This window comes from Canis lupus, chromosome 29, assembly GCF_003254725.2.
Source record: "Canis lupus dingo isolate Sandy chromosome 29, ASM325472v2, whole genome shotgun sequence".
Taxonomy (NCBI): domain Eukaryota; kingdom Metazoa; phylum Chordata; class Mammalia; order Carnivora; family Canidae; genus Canis; species Canis lupus.
In genome coordinates, this window is record NC_064271.1 from 1,146,340 (window position 1) to 1,162,527 (window position 16,188).

The window sequence follows — 16,188 nt, forward strand, 5'->3', positions numbered from 1 at the left end:
AGCCCTTACTATTACAGTAATACTTATCACACTGTTGTGTACTTATTTTCCCATTGGCTTTTCTCAGGAAAATATTAGCCCTTGAATGCAGACATGGAGCCTTTCATCTGTGTTTCTGGAATACATTATGCTTTAAGAATTGCTTTCTATATGAGTGGATGAGTTTGTGAATGGGAAAAAATAGCATTAGGCTATAGTACTACTATGAAATGAATCAGCAGGTTCTTCTTCAGTTGGTTTACTCAGAAGCTATTCTCTGTGGGTGAATGTAATTCATCTGATACTTCACTCACCAAACCAAGAAGTCCTGGGTTGCTTTTCCTATATTATATATGGGTCACTGTTCAATGAAAGTAATGTCATTACCTTTGGATCAGGTAGACATGGTCCAAAAGCTTCCAGTAGAAGAGTCTCTTCTCTCACAGCCTGTTCATAGTCTGTGAAAGACAGCTTCCCATCATGGTCATGGTCCTAGGAGTTGACCAGCCATGTATCAGTCAACATGTACAACACTTATCACAAACAAACCTGTCTTTTCATGGTCAAGTGTTGACAGAAGAAAGACGTTGGAAAAATGAGAAACTAATGAAATTGAAAAGAATTTTTAATCTTATAATTAAAAAACACAATATAAGTGTTTTATTTCACCAAACAAGTAACTGATAGTTACTACAAGTTGAATTCTTAATTCTATCCCATTCTGGCCTATGAATGTCAATATAAAACCCTACATTTCCCATATTTACCATTTTTTTAAGTGTTATTTCAACCAAATCTTTAATTCCTTCATCAGGGTCTTCTTCAGATGGCTGTTTGAGAAGGCTGTTCTTCAACATATGGAACATTTCCTCCTTTGAAATGAATCCATCACCATTCAAATCAAACACTTCAAAGCAATCTTTTAAAAAAATAACCAATTATGAATTTGATACTATGACTAAGGGAACATTTGCTCTGATAAAATTTTCAAGGCCAAAGTCTGTATTGTGGATGTCCGTGTCAACCCTGCAGGACTTAGTGCAATCTAATTTCCATGGCCAATGTTTAATGTCTATTTGTTGAATATAGTCAACAACCCTTAGAAAATGGCTCCTTACGCTCACTCAGCTATGAATAAGAAAGCCAAGGAACAATGATTTGACCATTTCATCTTAAAATTCTTAGAAAACTGACTGAAATATGATCCTTACACAGAGTTCATCAGAATGAATTAAGAATTAACTAAGAATCAGAGCACTTGAATCAGTATTCTCTACTTCCATGGTTAACAATGCAGGTAATGAAATATGTAAAATATTTAATACCTTAATACATAAATGCATATGTCATAGCATATATAGTTAATGCTTATGCAGTCTTGCTTCACATGAATTACTCCTCAGAATCTCTTGATTTTCCTTTGTATTTATTTCTTTCAATCTTTATAACTGACTTGAATTTGCTCCATAGAAGAGGCTAATGGGGATTCAAACCAACCAACCGAAAGACAAACCTATTTCAATGGCCACATTGGAAGACAATGGACATAAGTTCTTTAGATACATTAATCCTAATGTAAAAAGTTCAGGACAACCTGAAATCTTACATTTCATTTTTTCTTCCAAAGTTCCTCGAAGAAATACTGATAATCCATAAATCCACTCTGATACGTTTACATAACCATCGTTGTCCTCATCAAAACCTCGGAATACTAAGAAAGAAGCACAACATAATACTTGTGCTGAATTTTTGTTCTCAGTAATATATTTACACTGGTTCTATTCACTTTTAAAATTTGGACAAAACTCCAGGATAAGATGGTCCACCATTCTCTTTTGACAAAGGAGGAAAACTAAGACATTATAACATTGGAAAGCTCTTTTATTTAAACTCTCACACTTTCTCTTCATATTTTGTAGAAACAAAGTAAGTTCTGAGTAATCAATGATTACTAATATGTGGATATATTGTATATTAAATGTGTTGAGGGATCCCTGGTGGCGCAGCGGTTTGGCGCCTGCCTTTGGCCCAGGGCGTGATCCTGGAGACCCGGGATCGAATCCCACATCGGGCTCCTGGTGCATGGAGCCTGCTTCTCCCTCTGCCTGTGTCTCTGCCTCTCCCTCTCTCTCTCTGTAACTATCATAAATAAATAAAAATTAAAAAAAAAAAGAAAAAAAAATAAATGTGTTGATATGTTGACATAAAATATGTAATTTTATATTTTTCTTACTCAAGAAAATTAATGCTATTACATGATAAAGTTATAACTTAAATTTACTGAAATATTTTTGATGACATAAGGAAATCTATATGTCCTTTTAAAACCATTGTTTTCATTATTATATTTACGAAGTAGAAATAGAAATATTTTAGGTTTTTGGGTATAAAGTAAGGAAAATCTAATTATTCAAGCTGGACTTTGTCCTCTTCCTGAATACACAGAATAGAGTGGGTAGAGTCACCTTCACTATGACGCTTCCCTAACATACAAATTGATTTTTTATATTCAAGTGAAATTGGGAATTAAGAACATTAAGCTTCCTATCAAGAATATGTCTAAACTCCAAGATTTTTTTTCCCAGTTATGGCTGGATCTGGCCTATTTGAATATTGTATGTCTTCTTACCTCTGTCCATAATCATATCGTCTGTCATTCCAAATGTCATGTGCAGGATGTTTCGAAATGCATTGCGATCTAGTCCAATGGTGATACCTTGCCGCTCTGTTACTTCTCCCATCAAATTATAAAAAAGATCTATAAGACATTTCACTTCAAATTTATTAACTGTGAAGAAATAAGATATAACAAAAATGCATTTTAAACCTTTATTTCTAACTTAAATTTTGCATTATTGAGTTTATAGACAACATCAAGGACATCAAATATTAGTTTTCAACAGAAGACTATCCTGTTTTAAGATTCGTGACCCTTAAATTAATAAAATTAACTAAATTAATAAAGGATGGCCACTACAGAGGTTTCTCTTCTAAAATATTCTCTTTCTCTAGAGCATTTCCTCCAAAGAGGAGTTGAATATTAAATTCAGTCACATTTAGGAAGAAAAGAATAATAGCCAAGTTACCTGAATAACGATTATGAGGTCAGATGCTAAACTTTAAAGGCAGTAGAGGTGCAATCCAAAGTAAGCAAGGTAACGCTTAAGAATGGTAACTTTGCTTATAGGCGTTTATGATATTTACAACTACGCTTTTGCCTGGAGATAGATACCAGACTCCTGAACACTAGGCAACAATTTTAACTTCACATCAGCCTTAGTTAAATCAGTAAGCCAGATTTTGGACATCAGAAACCTATTTTCCAATAAAGAAGCATTTAACCATATTCCAGCACCCATTATGGTTCTTATTGCACCTGATGTGAATATTAACATGTAGGTATTTAGTATTTTGGAGGAAGGGAATTTTTATTGAAAATAAATATACGGACATATATTCTGGCCCATACACATAAATGCACAGAGTGTTTATAAACGCTGAGTTAAAAAAAAACAAAAACAAAAACAAAACAAAACAAAAAAACCGCTGAGTTAATTATTTGTGCTCCAATTCCCATTTGAGGTACATAGGTGGAAGTGTTATTGCCTGCCATAAAAGTGAGTTTAAATATGAAGTATAGGTGGACGATGAGAAATGTTTTATTTCAAAAGTACTTTAAAGCACAATGATGAAATCTGTGTGTATATAAAGGATGACAGCAGATAGGAATGGAGAAATCATACCTCGATCTACAAGTCAAGACAGGCTTGAGTGTGATTTCTGGTTTGGGATACCACAATTTAGAAGGAATATTGAAAAATTTGGGGAAATAAATGATTTAGTAAAAAAAAGTGGTTAAATAGTAGAAAACAATATAATGGTTATGATTTTAAAAAGAGCTGTTAGTTGATGTAGAAAATGACATGTCAGTTCTTAAAAAAAATTACACATAGAAGTACTGTGTAACCCAGTGATTCCACTTCTGGGTATATACTTAAAAGGATTGAAAGTAGGGACTCAGTTGTATATCAATGTTCATAGCAATATTATTCACAATAGCCTTAAAGCTGAAAGTAAGCTAAGTGTCCATCAGGAGATGAGTGGATAAGTAAAATGTAGTATATGCATGCAATTCAGCCTTGAAAAGGAAGGGGATTTTGACGCATGTTACAAGACAGATGAGGCCTGAAACATTCTGCTAAGTGAAATAAGTCAGATATAAAAGGACAAATATTGTATGATATCACTTATATAATGTATCAAGCATGGTACAATTCACAGATACCGAAAGTAGAATGGTGGTTGCCAGGGACTGGGGACAGGAGAAGTGAAGAGTTATAGTTTAATGGGCATAATTTCAGCTGGGAAAGATGAAATAGTTCTGGAGATGGATGTTGGTAATGGCTGCACAACAATGTGAATGTATTTAATGCCACAGAGCTGTACACTTAAAATGGTAAATTTTTGTTATATATATATATATATATATATATATATATATATATATATTTAACCACACACACACACACACACACACCTCCAAAAATAAAAGAGCTTGCTAGTAATTGGAGAAGAAAAGCCTGTATTTAAAATGATGCTCATGTATATGAAATTTTAGCAGAGAGGTTGTTTATTAGCCATATTTCCATCTTGGCTAAAATGAAAATTAAAGAATATTATCTTAATTTATTACCCAAAGGATCCAAGATTAGCCACAAGAAAGTTTTACTTGCTGAAATGTTTTTTAAATTCCAGAATAAAATACTAAATGAAATTAAGAGAAATTCAAGAATGGATTTTCATCTTTTTGGATTGGTCTAAGTGTGTTCTGCAGATCATTTCTGTAGAATGGTGGGCAATCACTTAAGGTATTTTTTTTCTCTGATTCTACAGAATTTATCCATTTCATCCTAGTGGGATTACAACTGGCAACTAAAAGGAAATTTGACTTTAGGGGAAAAGTTCTCCATTAAAAAAATTTTAATTAAAAAAAATTTTTAATTATAATGCCCATGACTTGTAACTATTTCTATAGAATTTAACTGGTAATCATCAAGGTTTTTAAGGCCCACTTTAAGAATTTTACGTAAGGACAAAAATCAAAGACTTGACTATTTTTTACTGCCAGGTTTTCACTTATCTTTTAATACATTCACCTTTTGATTGCTCACAGAATGACTGTTTGCAATTCATGGTGTACTTACTGAACCGGTACTAAATCAAACTGTGTATATCAGTTATTGCACTGCTTATTCAAAATGTTCTCTAGATGTTTAAGATTTGATCTTTTCCTTGAAATGGATTTGGAGAAAAACAACAACAGAACAAGACCACATTATAATAACCATAATAATACCTTAATATATAGGATGACTTTCTTCTAAGAAGTTTGAGGCATTTATACACACCATAATTTTATTTACAGTGCCACTTCACCAAGGGGGCGCGTCCCACCACTCATTACATTCGATACTAAATACGCCTAGAAGGCACCAGATCCTATAAGCTCTAGAACTACGTTACACCTGTTCCTCCTTTGCACAGTGGAGGTAGTCCTGGAATTATGGCTTCTCCTAATTTCTCAAGTGGCCATTAGTTTGTAATCAGCAACACAATTTATAAGCTTGCTTGTCAGACAGTATCTTTCTCATTTTAAACCGTATCTGGGTTTCCTTGACCAAGTACAGTTCTGTTTTTCAGTCTGGGTACAATTGTAAAGTCACCTATGAAATTCTAGGACTACGTCTTGGAATGCGTGATTGGAGCAGATATCTTTAATATGTGCTCATTTTGTCACCTACGAAGTCTCCTTTACCTCACAACCCCACCGGCAACTGAGCGGATTCTTTACTGCGTTTTAGCTTTGTGGAACTCTTTGGTCTCGAGACACATTCCCTTGCTCTGAGATGTGCCACTTCAACTCATCTTTCCTGAGGATGTTCAGCTACTGACAACCAATTTTCCCTTATGCACCTCCTGGTAAGTTTTCAAAACTTGGACCCTGCCGGTTTATTGGCACAACAAAGAGCTAAAAGGCAGGGACACGTTGGCGGTGCCAGTTTCCTTGGGGCCGGCGGGGTTCAGTACTATCCGCGGCTACAACCACACCTGCTGTGACAGTGCGTCAATGACGTTTCTATAATGGAAAAGGTGCTTGGAAATAGAAATGGAAAGGTCTACAAGGGGAAGGTAAGATAAGGAGAGGGTTTGAGAAGCGACCCGGAGCCTTGTGGGAGCATACGGGTGCCAGGCGCCTGCAGTACGGTCCTTAGGGCCACGGGCAAGCAGGGCTGCGCCGCCCTACGAGCCAGGAGCCTCTGCTCGTCCAGCACTCGATTCCTTACTTACAGTTCTTGCAATTTTTGGTCAAGGTGTCCGTCAGCTTCTGCAGCTTCTTGCGGTTCATGCCGGCTGGGCGCGGGCGGCGGCGGCGGCGGCGGCGGCGGCGGCGGCGGGGGCCCAGGGGCGCGCGGCCGAGCGGACCCTCGCCGGTCGGGACCCCACGCACGCGGGCGCGGTACCATGGCAACGCTGCGCCGGCCGCCCATTGGCTGGCGCGGGACGCCGCGGACACACGCACACGCACGCACGGCGTGGCCATGGCAACGGCGGTGCGGCCGCGGGTGGCTGCTGCCTGGCTCGCCGCCCCGCCCCGCGCGAGGGGCCTCCCCGGGTTCGCAGCCCCCGTGACGGGCCGCCCTGTGACGCAGGGCCTAGGAGCAGGGGGGACACGCGGATGGAGCGTCGCACCAAGCGAGACTGGAAACCGCCTGGGAGGGCCGGGGCAGCTGGAGGAGCGTCGAGAGTCCGCAGGCGGTGACCCCCCAGGAGGGCTTGGCGGGGTGTGGGGCTGAGGAGCTGCCCCTAAAGCCGAACCACTCCTGGGTGTCCGCTTCTGCTCTGCTGCCTGGACGTAGCCTGGACCGAGACGCCCTTAGGATTTTGGTGGTGGTGTGGGAGCCAAAGTGACTTGGAATAGTTCTTCCCCCTCCCTCCTTCCTTCTTAGAGGTGGAAGTGAGGCGGTCGGTGGAATCCGGGGAAGGCCGTGGGCAATGCTAAGCCAGTCAAACGGCGAAGTCCCCAAGAGCCATGTTGACAACTGCCACTTCTGTGTGGGGTTGCTTTTCGAAAACCTTCATTTTCTGAAAAATATCCTAGTAAATCTGGACCTTTACTTATTTGAAAGATGAGTCTGTGTCCTTTAATGTGGGAGGACTTTGTGCTCTTCTTAACCACAGATGGGACCCTCTTTGAATTAAGACAGCACTAAAATGGGATAGCTCAGCCGGTAGCACGAATCCTACAGTATTCTCCAGTGTGTCTACTTGTTTTATTTCAGATGGGAAAATGCTTTTGAAAACAAATTATTTCAGGGGTGCCTGGGTGGCTCAGTCGGTTAAGGGCTGACTCTTGGCTTTCGCTCAGGTCATGATCTCATGGTCCTGGGATCAAGCACTACAAAGGGTCCAGCTCAGCAGGGAGTCTGCTTGTTCTTCTCCCTCTGCCCATCCCCTCGACTAGTTTTCTGCCTTTCTCTCTCACAAATAAATAAGACGACAAATTATTTCATAGTATATGCAGTGTCATCGTTAGACTGAAAGAAAAATTCTGCCTTCCATGAGTAACAGTCCAGAATGAAATAGTTCCAGTATCGAGGTCTCTGAGTTTGTCTCCTTGTGCCATTTGTTTGTCAAATGAAGGTTTGGGCTGCTGTTGGAAACCTGAGTCAAGGATGCTCCGTGAAGGCAGGGACTGTGTTATCCTAAAGCAAATTCTCTGAGAACAGTTAACCAATAGGAAATGATAACGATTTTGAGTTTGCAACCATTCTCTGGTTACATAATACTCCTATAGGTCCTCTTGTCTAGCAGCTGTGACACTTCCAATCAGATTGTAGAGAAAAAAAAATGGAAAGGACCAAACATTCTAATTACACTCACCTGTGAAACCCTAGTGACCTTTGTTCAATGACAGTATTGTACAGTAAATATTTCATTTATAGAGATTACTACAGTACTCATTTTAAAAGGCAAGGACCCAGAAGAGTGGCTGTCAGTAGTAAATAAGAGAAGCCATGGGCCCCACCTGTCTTTGTGCTGGCAGGTCTGTTAAAAACCATGCATTAGGTGTTCTGATCAGATTCTGTGCTGGCATGTCTTAGAGAGCAGGTCTCCACCAGTGGGAAGCACACGGATGGGCATGTCCAGGTGTTTTCACAGACATCATACCCTGAAAGCTTGTTGGTGAGCATCTATGGCTGGGCTAATCAGCTCTTCACAAGCTTCAGGCTTGGGACCCAGCAGCCATCTTCCCTTAAAGTAGAAAAAAGGATGTAAGGAAAATACCACAGAAGACTGAGATTGAAAGCGTCAAATCTTTTCTGCCAGGCAAAAATCCTTTAATCTGCTAAGAACATTTTGTGGTACTCTTTTCCCGTTTCTCCCCTTCCTCAAGTTCTTTCTTCTTTTAGTGAAAAATTTCCAAATGCGTTGTTATGTGAAACTTACTTCTCTAAGAGAGTGGACAAAGTCACTCATCATACTGGAAAACTTCAGTGCGTTCATTACATTCTTGTGAAGTTTTGAACTTAATATTTTTAGACTTCAGAAACAAGCTATAGGCCTGATAGTGTTAGTTAATCTCATTTCAAAGCAAATTGAAATTCCTATTTGTAGTTTTCAGTTGCTTGTGTTGAGTAGACACAGGATCACTTCCTCCCTCATGGGCTTTTTCAGAGTAAGTAATTAAGCCTGAACAGTTACCTCATATCAAATCAATCAATAGTAGGATAATAAAAAACCCTATTTAATCTGTACTGTATGCAAATTTTACTCTGCATGATACAATCACAGAACTTTCCAAAATTCCACTTTGTAACGGATGTTTTTATAAATATAAAAGTACAGTAAAGTGACTATCAATGCTATAAATGTTTCCTTTAATTTTTCATGCAAAACTGTCTTCCCTTTGACTCACAATTAATTGGAGTTTTGCCATGATAAATAGCTTGAGTCTTGAATTGATTAAAGTCTTTTACTTCATGAGGACCTTTTATGATAAAGGTGTTTGGAAGCAGTTTAGGAAATGACATCATAGAATTGATTTTCAAGTCAATTACAAACCTTTAGTGTAAAGGTTAGTTATCTACATAACAAATTCAATTTTACCAATTTTATTGTGTAGAGAGAATGATGAGAAATTTGGAGGTGATTTTAGCCAACTGTTTGGGTGGTTGAATCTCTACTACTCTCTCTTGCCACTTGTCTTTGCTGCTACCCTGTGTGACAACCTGCCTTCAGTACCTCCAGCCACCCAGCTGTCTGCCCCAGAACTCTACATTCCTGACCCATCTCCAAAGGCAACTCTTGGGAGAGTTTTTTACTTCCCTGTGTAAAGTGAATCCTTCTCTACCCAACCGTCATTCTCTGCCTCAGGACCCCAATTCCTTCTAGCACTTGATACCATGATTACTTTCTTTCTCTGATCTCTTCTCCCCACTAGACTGTAAATTACATAATCTCTCTCTCTCTCTCTCTCTCCCTATATTCATGACTATTTTTGTTTCTGGATTTCTGTATCTATCATCCCTCTGTCTATATCTTTGAAGTTTGGTTAACACGGTCCATGTTCTATTATTTGTGCTAAGGGAGGGGGAGCATGAGAATTTGCCTCAGCAAGGATGAGTTCTCAGTTCCCTTGCAACAACCCCATTGTGGAGAACCCCTGTGAAGGCATAGTAAATAAAAAAATAAAATAAAATTTTGTATTCCCAAAATATACTGACATTTATTGGTGTTAACATATTTCTAGATAACATTTAAAAAATATGATCAAGTGACTGGTGGATAAATGTAAATACTTAAGGTTTACTAAGGATAATATTCTTACATCTTATGTAGTTGTGAATTAAGATGTGATACATGAGAAGTAATCATTGCAACAGCCATTATGTCAGCAGGTTGAATAAGAAAGCTGTTTCTCTGCTTCACAGGGCCAAACAAGAAATCCCATGGGTCCTGCCATGCTCCTTTTTACTGACTGCTGGGTCATGGGTACCCAGGGCTAGGTCATGGCAGTGGTGTTATTTGGTTATGAACGGGGCCAGGTAGTTCCAAGGGAACCAAGAGTGCCAGGTAGCTTTCTGGAGCAACCAGGCCTGGCACTACCTGGCTCTGTGAGCCGATGCTGACCAGAAAATGACCTGGACCAGTCCAAATATTTGAGACCAGGCCCTGGAACCACATTCTCAACCATTGTTCTTGATCACTCAGAGGAAAGGAAGCTCCTAGAATTGCCTATCTCCAAATGATTTTACCCCCATCAACTCTCTTTCTTAGCCTAGATTTCTCTGACCCCTTTGAACCATGCTTAACAAATACTTTTTCAATTGTGAACATTTACCTTACATGATCCATCATCTGTGCACACAGCCATCTCTTCCCATGTCTCCTTTGAAGCCTGCTTCTTCTGTACATATCCCACAGCACAGGTTGCCCATGTTTTCATACCCACTTGTTTGCAGCTGGAAGGAAATCAATCCTGTTGGCCTGCATCATCTCTTTCTTCCTTTCTTTATCAGCTTTCTCAGAAAGTGTGGGCTGTGCTCACTGCCTCAGTGCACACCTCCTGTCTCATCCATCTGTTCTCTCTCAATAAGCTCCTGCATTAGCCCACTGTTTTCCATCCTGAGCTTCTCCAAGCCATCCAGAGAGCTGCCAGAAGGATTTGTACAAATCCAACCATGTCTACCTTCTGCTCCATATTGAAATGCCTTCTCACTGCCTGTAAGACAATGTCTATGCCCATATAGTACAGTTTCTATAGTTCAAGGTCTCACCTCTGCCTGCTGTGTAAGCCTCTTCTCCAACCAGCCCCTGTGTATTTGATGTCTGGAGCTTAAACAGCCATCTTAGACTATGTGGATCACTGGGAACTTGGGGCTACTCAGAGTGGAGGGGCAAAGTAGAAGGGGCTGTGTCTCTTACACAATAGGCACTCCTGGACAGAAATGTAGCATGAGGTTCTCTCAGGGCCCCTGGGTGGCTCAGTCGGCCAAGCAGCTGACTAGGGCTCAGGCTGTGGTCCCAGGGTCCTGGGATCAGGCTACCTGCTCAGCAGGGAGTTTACTTATCCCTCTACCTCCACCTCCCCCACCCCCTTCTGCTTGTGTTCTCTCTTTCTCTATCTCAAATAAATAAATAAAATCTTAAAATAAAATAAGCTTCTATCTCATTTATCCTATTGATATTTCAGGGTTTTCAACTACTTTCATTCATGCCTAATCCTACAAACATAAGTTTTAAAATAAGAAAGTTGGACTTCATTTTCTTTAAGGATCCTTCTGGCTTTGTGATTCTTGAAAACAAAAATAAAATTTGATTTTCATCTATTCTCACAGCCTCTTCACTAGGCTGAACCTTATAAAAATTTTAGCAATTGATCTTTTTTGACCTACAAAAAACTGTGATCTCTCATCAGTCTAAAGTGTCATGATATCTTTTTATGTTAGCTTAATATTTCAAATTAACTAAGCAAAGCCAAGAGTCCATCTGCAAATTCAAAGTGGCTACATTATCCTTTAGCCATTCAAATTCCCTGTGATTCTCATTCCAGGTTTGTGCTTTGCTGTTGGGAGGAATTTGGGATATTTTTCTTTTAACTTGTCTCCCATATTGGTGGGTAATATACCAAATGGCTGACCTGGAACAGGCTGTACCTTGAACAGGCACTGATATATTTTCACTGTTAGGGGATGACAAAACCGTGGTGATGTATTTTCTGTATTTTATTTTATTTTATCTATTTTTTTAAAAGATTTTATTTATTTGAGAGAGACAGAGATAGTGACAGAGATAGTGACAGAGATAGTGAGAGAGCATGAGCAGGGAAGAGAGTGAGCAAGGCGGAGAGGGAGAAGCTGAGCAGGAAGCCTGACTCCAGGTTCCATTAGGACCCTAGGATTATGACCTGAGACAAAGGCAGATGCTTAATCGACTGAGCCACCCAGGAACCCATATAATTAATATTCCAATGGGTAATTAAGCCACTCATGACACACTTTGTTTAACATTTTGAGAATTACAGCCATGTTTAAAGAGAACCCTTCCTGCACTGATCTAATCTTTAACATGGGGTTACATTTAGGAACATCAAAAGGACATTGTCTTTGTAGTACTAGAAACACAAGCAAATCAAGAAAGACAATTTCACACTCAAAAATTCTAGAAATAATTTGGCCAGCATTATTATCCTTGTATTTGTGGATATTGCTTCATTCTATTTCAGGGAGAAAGACTTTTCTTTTATTAAAGATACAAATTTTAGAAAAGTCATTGAGATCTGTTTCAATGTGGCACACTTGTTGCATTTATTCATTCATTTAATCAATATTTTGGGTGCTCATATGTTTCAATCGTACCACATTAGGTACTCATGAATTCTGCCCAGTTCCTGCCTGTTGGGCACTGACCATCCTGCTGTAAAGTCACTGGATAAAGAGAGTTATGTGCTAGTCTGGGAAGACTAAGTTGTGCGGTTCCATAAATAAATTCATTCTCTAGATGTGCTAATCCAGGCAGTGTTTCCTAAAATACAGAGTTGCAGGGGCTCAATTTGTTCACTCATTCAAATATGATGAGATATGACCTATATTATTATAAAAGTATTAGTTGTCAACAGAAGTGAGTAGCACAGACTTAAAAAAAAAAAGGAGGGGGGTTTCTGGGTAGTTCAGTTGGTTAAGCATCTAGCTCTTGATTCAGCTCAGGTCATGATCTCAGGGTTCTGAGATTGAGCCCCGTGTCAGGCCTTGTGCTGGCTGTGAAGTCTGCTTAAGATTCTCTCTCCCGGGCAGCCCAGGTGGCTCAGCGGTTTAGCGCCACCTTCAGCCCAGGGTGTCATCCTAGACACCTGGGATCAAGGCCCACATGGGGTTCCCTGCATGAAGCCTGCTTCTCCCTCTGCCTGTGTCTCTGCCTCTCTCTCTGTGTCTCTCATGAATAAATAAATAAAATCTTTAAAAAAAAAAAAGATTCTCTCTCCCTTTGCTCTCTGCCTGACTCTCAATCTGGCTCTCAACCTGACTGTTGCTCGCTCTTTCAAAAAAAAAAAGGAAAAGAAAAGTGAGTAGCACAGAGAGATAGGAGATCCTAGCAATTCTTTCCAGAGATCACTGGTGGGATATCACAATTCATCTGTCAGGGAGCAGGTTGGGCTACAAGTGCATGGTTTTGATTATTCATACTCCCATTCTTCTCTCTCATCATCTTAAAGGCAAGGAGTAATGGCCAGTATTTGGAGAAGATGACGAGAGAGGGTTGTGTGCTTACATGTTATTCACTTGCTCAGTTGGTCAGCAGCCACATATCGAGCCCTTACCATGAACCAACATCGGTTGGGATGTGGAAATATAACATGAAGGCATTGGTCCCTTAGTGAAAAGACAGATGTTGGATAAATACTTGAAAGTGTAGGTAACTACAAGCTGTGCAACATGTTGTGAAGGGAAAGTGCAAGCAATTCTGGTTGAGAGCTGGTGAGAGGACATAGCTACTTTGTATTAAAGTAACATTCGCTGGCAAGAATGAGTACCAGTGACCAAAATGCAACCACCATCAGCCTAGTGCTCTGGGACTCAGATACATCTGAATCTAAGGTCTGCCCTGTCATTAACTAGTGAGTGATCCTGGCACTTTTCAAACCTTCCCATGCCCATTTGCCACATTGGACAATGACCAAATAAATAGTGCCCATCTTGTATGGTAGCTGGGAAGACAAAGTGGAGGGATGACTCTGGAGCAATTAGCCTGTTGTCTGGCACACAGTAGATTGCACTCAGTGCTCCTCCATTTGCAGCTCACATAATCAGTGGTAGTCTGTGTGTGTGGGGGGGTGTTATGGTCCCCAGATTCACATCTCTATCCCAGGATGAAGAATAGATGGCAAAGGGTGCATTGCAGATGTCATTAAGGTTACTAATCTGCTGACTTTTTAAGTAGGGATGTTATCTTTGATTATCAGATAATATAATGACATGAGCCCTTAAAAGCAGAAAAGGAAATTGAAGGGGGGGGGGCAGGGAGGTTCAACGCAAAAAGCTGCACGAGCCACTGTTGGCTTGAAGATGCAGGGGGTTACATGTCAGGGAAATGAGAAGCCAAGTCCTACACCATGAGGAAATGAATGCTGCCAACAAGCTGAATGAGCCTAGAAGTAGATTTCTCCACAGAGCCTCCAGATGGCTGACAACTTTCATTCTGATCTGTGAGACCCAGAATTGAGAACCCAGTTGAGCCTGCCAGAACTTTGTGTTTTTGTTTTAAGCTACAAAATTATAATGTATAATTATAATGTAAACTTATAATTTAAGCTACTAATTTATAACACAGCAATAGAAAATAAATGCACCAACATTCTCAAGTATTTTAAAAAGTTCAACATGCATTGTAATAATAATAAACATCCAAATTCCAAGGAACTATTAAAAAGCTTAATGGAGATATAATTTACACAAAATAAAGATCAGCAATTTTAAGTATATAATTCGATGAATTTTAAAACGGATATATTCATAGGACCGCCTAAAATTACCATGCTATAGCAACCCATGGGTCCTTTCTGCCCCTTTGTGGTGAACTACCTCCCTTCCACCCTGGCAGACACTGATTTGCATATTGTCTCTTTGTTTGCCCTGGAGTGCCATATAAATGGCATCATACAGTTTTGTATCTGGCTCCGTTCACTTAGCATAAATGCTTTTGAAATTCATCCATGCTGTTGCATATATCGTTTGTGTTTTTTATTGCTGAGTATTGTTCCATTATATGGATGTACCACATCCCTTCACCAGTCAGTGGACACGTACACCTTGTTTTTGGCTATTGCCGATAAAGCTACTATGGACATCAAACACAAGTCTGTGAGCTCATATGTACCTATTTCTCTTGGGTAAATGCCTGAGAAAGGGATTGCTGCTGGGTCATCTGATAAATATAGGTTTACCTATATAATGAGCTATGAAACTGTTTTCCATAGCGGCCATACCACTTTGCATTCAACCCAGCAATGTGTACGAGTTCCATTTGTTCCCAATCCTCACCAGCATTTAATATTTCCAGGTTCCTTAATTTTAGTAATTCTATTGGGTGTATGGTATTACCTTAATGTTGTCTTAATTTGCATTTCCCTATTAGCTAGTGGATTGTAGTTTTATTTAATATTGGGTTGTAAGGGTTCTTTTTTTTAATTTGAGTGTTCTTTATACATTATGGATGGAATACCATTCATTTTCTTTTATTGTCTTACTGTTGGCTTTTGAGAAGTAAAATTTTAAAATTCTGATGAAATTCAATTCATCAATTTTAATTTTATAGTTTATGCTTTCTGTGTCCTATCTAAAAAGTTTTTGCCTACCATAAAGCCACAAAAATTTTTTTCCTGTATTTTTTACATTGGTTTATAGTTTGTTTATTACACTTAGAGCTCTGGTCACGTTAGTTAATTTTTGCATATGTGTGAGCTATGGGTTAATGATCATTATTTTTCATATGAATATCCAATTTATATAAAATAATTTTTCTATTGAATTACCTTGGCATTTTTTTTTTCAAATGGTTGTATGTGTGGGCTTACTTTTGAACTGTCTATTCTGTTCCATTGATCACTATCTCTATCCTTATGCCAATATCATACTGTGTTGATTTCTATAGTTTTATAATGAGCCTTAAAATAAGGTAGGGAAAATTTTTTAATGTTGTTATTTTAAAAAATTGTTTTGATCAATTAACATCATTTCATTTCATATTAATTTTAGAATCAGCTTGTCAATTTCCCAAAAAACCCTCAAACAACCCTGCTGAGATTTTGACTGATATTATATCATATCTGTAGAGAGATTTGGGTAAAATTGACATCTTAATAATATTGACTTTTCTGATCCATGAATATGGTATACCTCTCCATTTATTGAGGTTTTCATTCATTTCTCTCAGCATTATTTTGCGGTTTTAAGTGTATACATCTGAGCATTTATGTTATATGTGTTCATAAGTGTTTTTGATGTTAATATAAATTCAATGTTTAATGTTTATAGTGTTTAATATATTTATAATACTAAACTTACATATTAGTTCTATGAGATCTTTTTTGTAGATTTTAAGATTTTCTACATTGATGATGTTGCCTACCAATAAAGATAGTTTCACTTCTTT

The 16,188-nt window shown here is 38.9% G+C and overlaps 1 protein-coding gene and 1 long non-coding RNA gene across 16 annotated transcripts in view; one reads left to right on the top strand and one right to left on the bottom strand.

Moving 5' to 3' along the window:
- Positions 1–6,453, bottom strand: part of CLXN (calaxin) — a 22,568-nt gene extending 16,115 nt beyond the window's left edge. For 10 of the 12 annotated variants that reach the window (XR_004810418.2, XR_007406998.1, XR_007406997.1 and 7 more), the window contains exons 1-5: positions 6,328–6,452; positions 2,609–2,767; positions 1,586–1,690; positions 747–898; positions 367–471 (exon numbers count right to left, since the gene is read on the bottom strand). Coding sequence is in view for 5 of the 12 variants with exons in the window: in XM_049103762.1 (XP_048959719.1) it covers positions 367–471; positions 747–898; positions 1,586–1,690; positions 2,609–2,767; positions 6,328–6,385 (579 nt within the window). In the remaining 7 variants the exon portion in view is untranslated. Of the gene's footprint in view, positions 1–366; positions 472–746; positions 899–1,585; positions 1,691–2,608; positions 2,768–5,794; positions 5,939–6,327 lie in introns of those variants that run through there. The other 2 variants (XM_025477693.3, XM_025477694.3) reach the window with 2 other exon arrangements.
- The window catches only part of LOC112678426 (uncharacterized), a 25,402-nt gene continuing 14,747 nt past the window's right edge, over positions 5,534–16,188 (top strand). For 2 of the 4 annotated variants that reach the window (XR_003147575.3, XR_007406999.1), the window contains exon 1: positions 6,033–6,168. This is a non-coding gene — a long non-coding RNA (uncharacterized LOC112678426). Of the gene's footprint in view, positions 5,959–6,032; positions 6,169–6,575; positions 6,796–16,188 lie in introns of those variants that run through there. The other 2 variants (XR_003147573.3, XR_007407000.1) reach the window with 2 other exon arrangements.